Source organism: Apis dorsata, unplaced genomic scaffold (genome assembly GCF_000469605.1).
Source record: "Apis dorsata unplaced genomic scaffold, Apis dorsata 1.3 scaffold_1119, whole genome shotgun sequence".
NCBI lineage: Eukaryota > Metazoa > Arthropoda > Insecta > Hymenoptera > Apidae > Apis > Apis dorsata.
In genome coordinates this window covers 53365-54492 of record NW_006264217.1, presented here as the reverse complement: position 1 = coordinate 54492, position 1128 = coordinate 53365, and the positions used below count along the sequence as shown (strand labels likewise).

The window sequence follows — 1128 nt, the reverse complement described above, 5'->3', positions numbered from 1 at the left end:
AAATAAAAATTTATGCGCATAAAAAATTAATATTAAAAAAAAATATTAATTAAATTGTTTAAAAACATTGTACCTGTAAAGAATTACATCCACCTGTCAACATTGTGTTTATTGTCCTTAATAAATTTTTTTTGTCCTTGACATGGACATGTTTTAATTTTAATGTTGGGAACTATATAAAAAAAAAGATATTTAAGGAATTGCTAAAAAAATATATTTTAAATCAATAGTTAAAGTTTAAAATTTTTTAATATACATTGTATTCTTACATAAAGAAAATTTTACAGCATAAATATAAAAGAAAATTATTCTTAAAGATTATCTCATCATGATGAATTCTATTATTTCTTTAAAATATTATTGAAAAAAGATTTTAATATAAGCAGATTTCTTGAAAAATAATTATTATTGATATTATTAGTATTATTATTTATAATTTATTTATAATATATATAATAATATTACATTTAATTTAATGTAACAAAAAATTATAAAAAAGTTTCAATTAATAATATGCATTTAAGAATTAAAAACTTACAAACATAATGAAAAAATATTTAATAAGAATTTATAAATATAATAAAAAGAAAAATAATTTCAATAATTAATTAAAATTTGGAGAAAAAAGTTATATAGATCAGATTTATATTACTAATTTACATAGTAAAAATTTATAGTACTAATCAATAAATTATAATTTTATAACAATCAGTATAGTATAAAAGTAATAAATTTTTTTTTTACATTAGCTCATTAAAACTTTTTGAAAGATTTTTAAAATTTTTTGATTACATTACTTGATATTTAAATGTTTAAAAATTTATAATTATATATTAAATTCTTTTTAATTTTTAAGTAAAATATTAATTTTTCTAAAAAAAACATTTTATATAAGAGATTATTAAGCAATTATATTTTTTATTTATTAATTTATTAAGTACATATAATGTATTATTTACAAATTCAAATTTAATTTCATTCAATTATTTTTTCATTATTGCTAACATATAATATATATATAATTTTTTATTGGTTTTATCTATTTCTTTCTATGTTAGTTTTTGAAAATAGAATAACAAAGTACAAACACGTGCACTGACTAATATTAACAAATAAAAATTAATATAT

The 1128-nt window shown here is 14.0% G+C and overlaps 1 protein-coding gene across 1 annotated transcript in view; it reads right to left on the bottom strand.

The window, feature by feature from the left end:
• The window catches only part of LOC102679037 (7-methylguanosine phosphate-specific 5'-nucleotidase), a 3792-nt gene that overhangs the window by 1882 nt on the left and 782 nt on the right, over window positions 1-1128 (bottom strand). Inside the window, 1 exon segment of the mRNA XM_006624741.2 lies at window positions 73-172. Coding sequence (XP_006624804.1) covers window positions 73-172 — 100 coding nt within the window.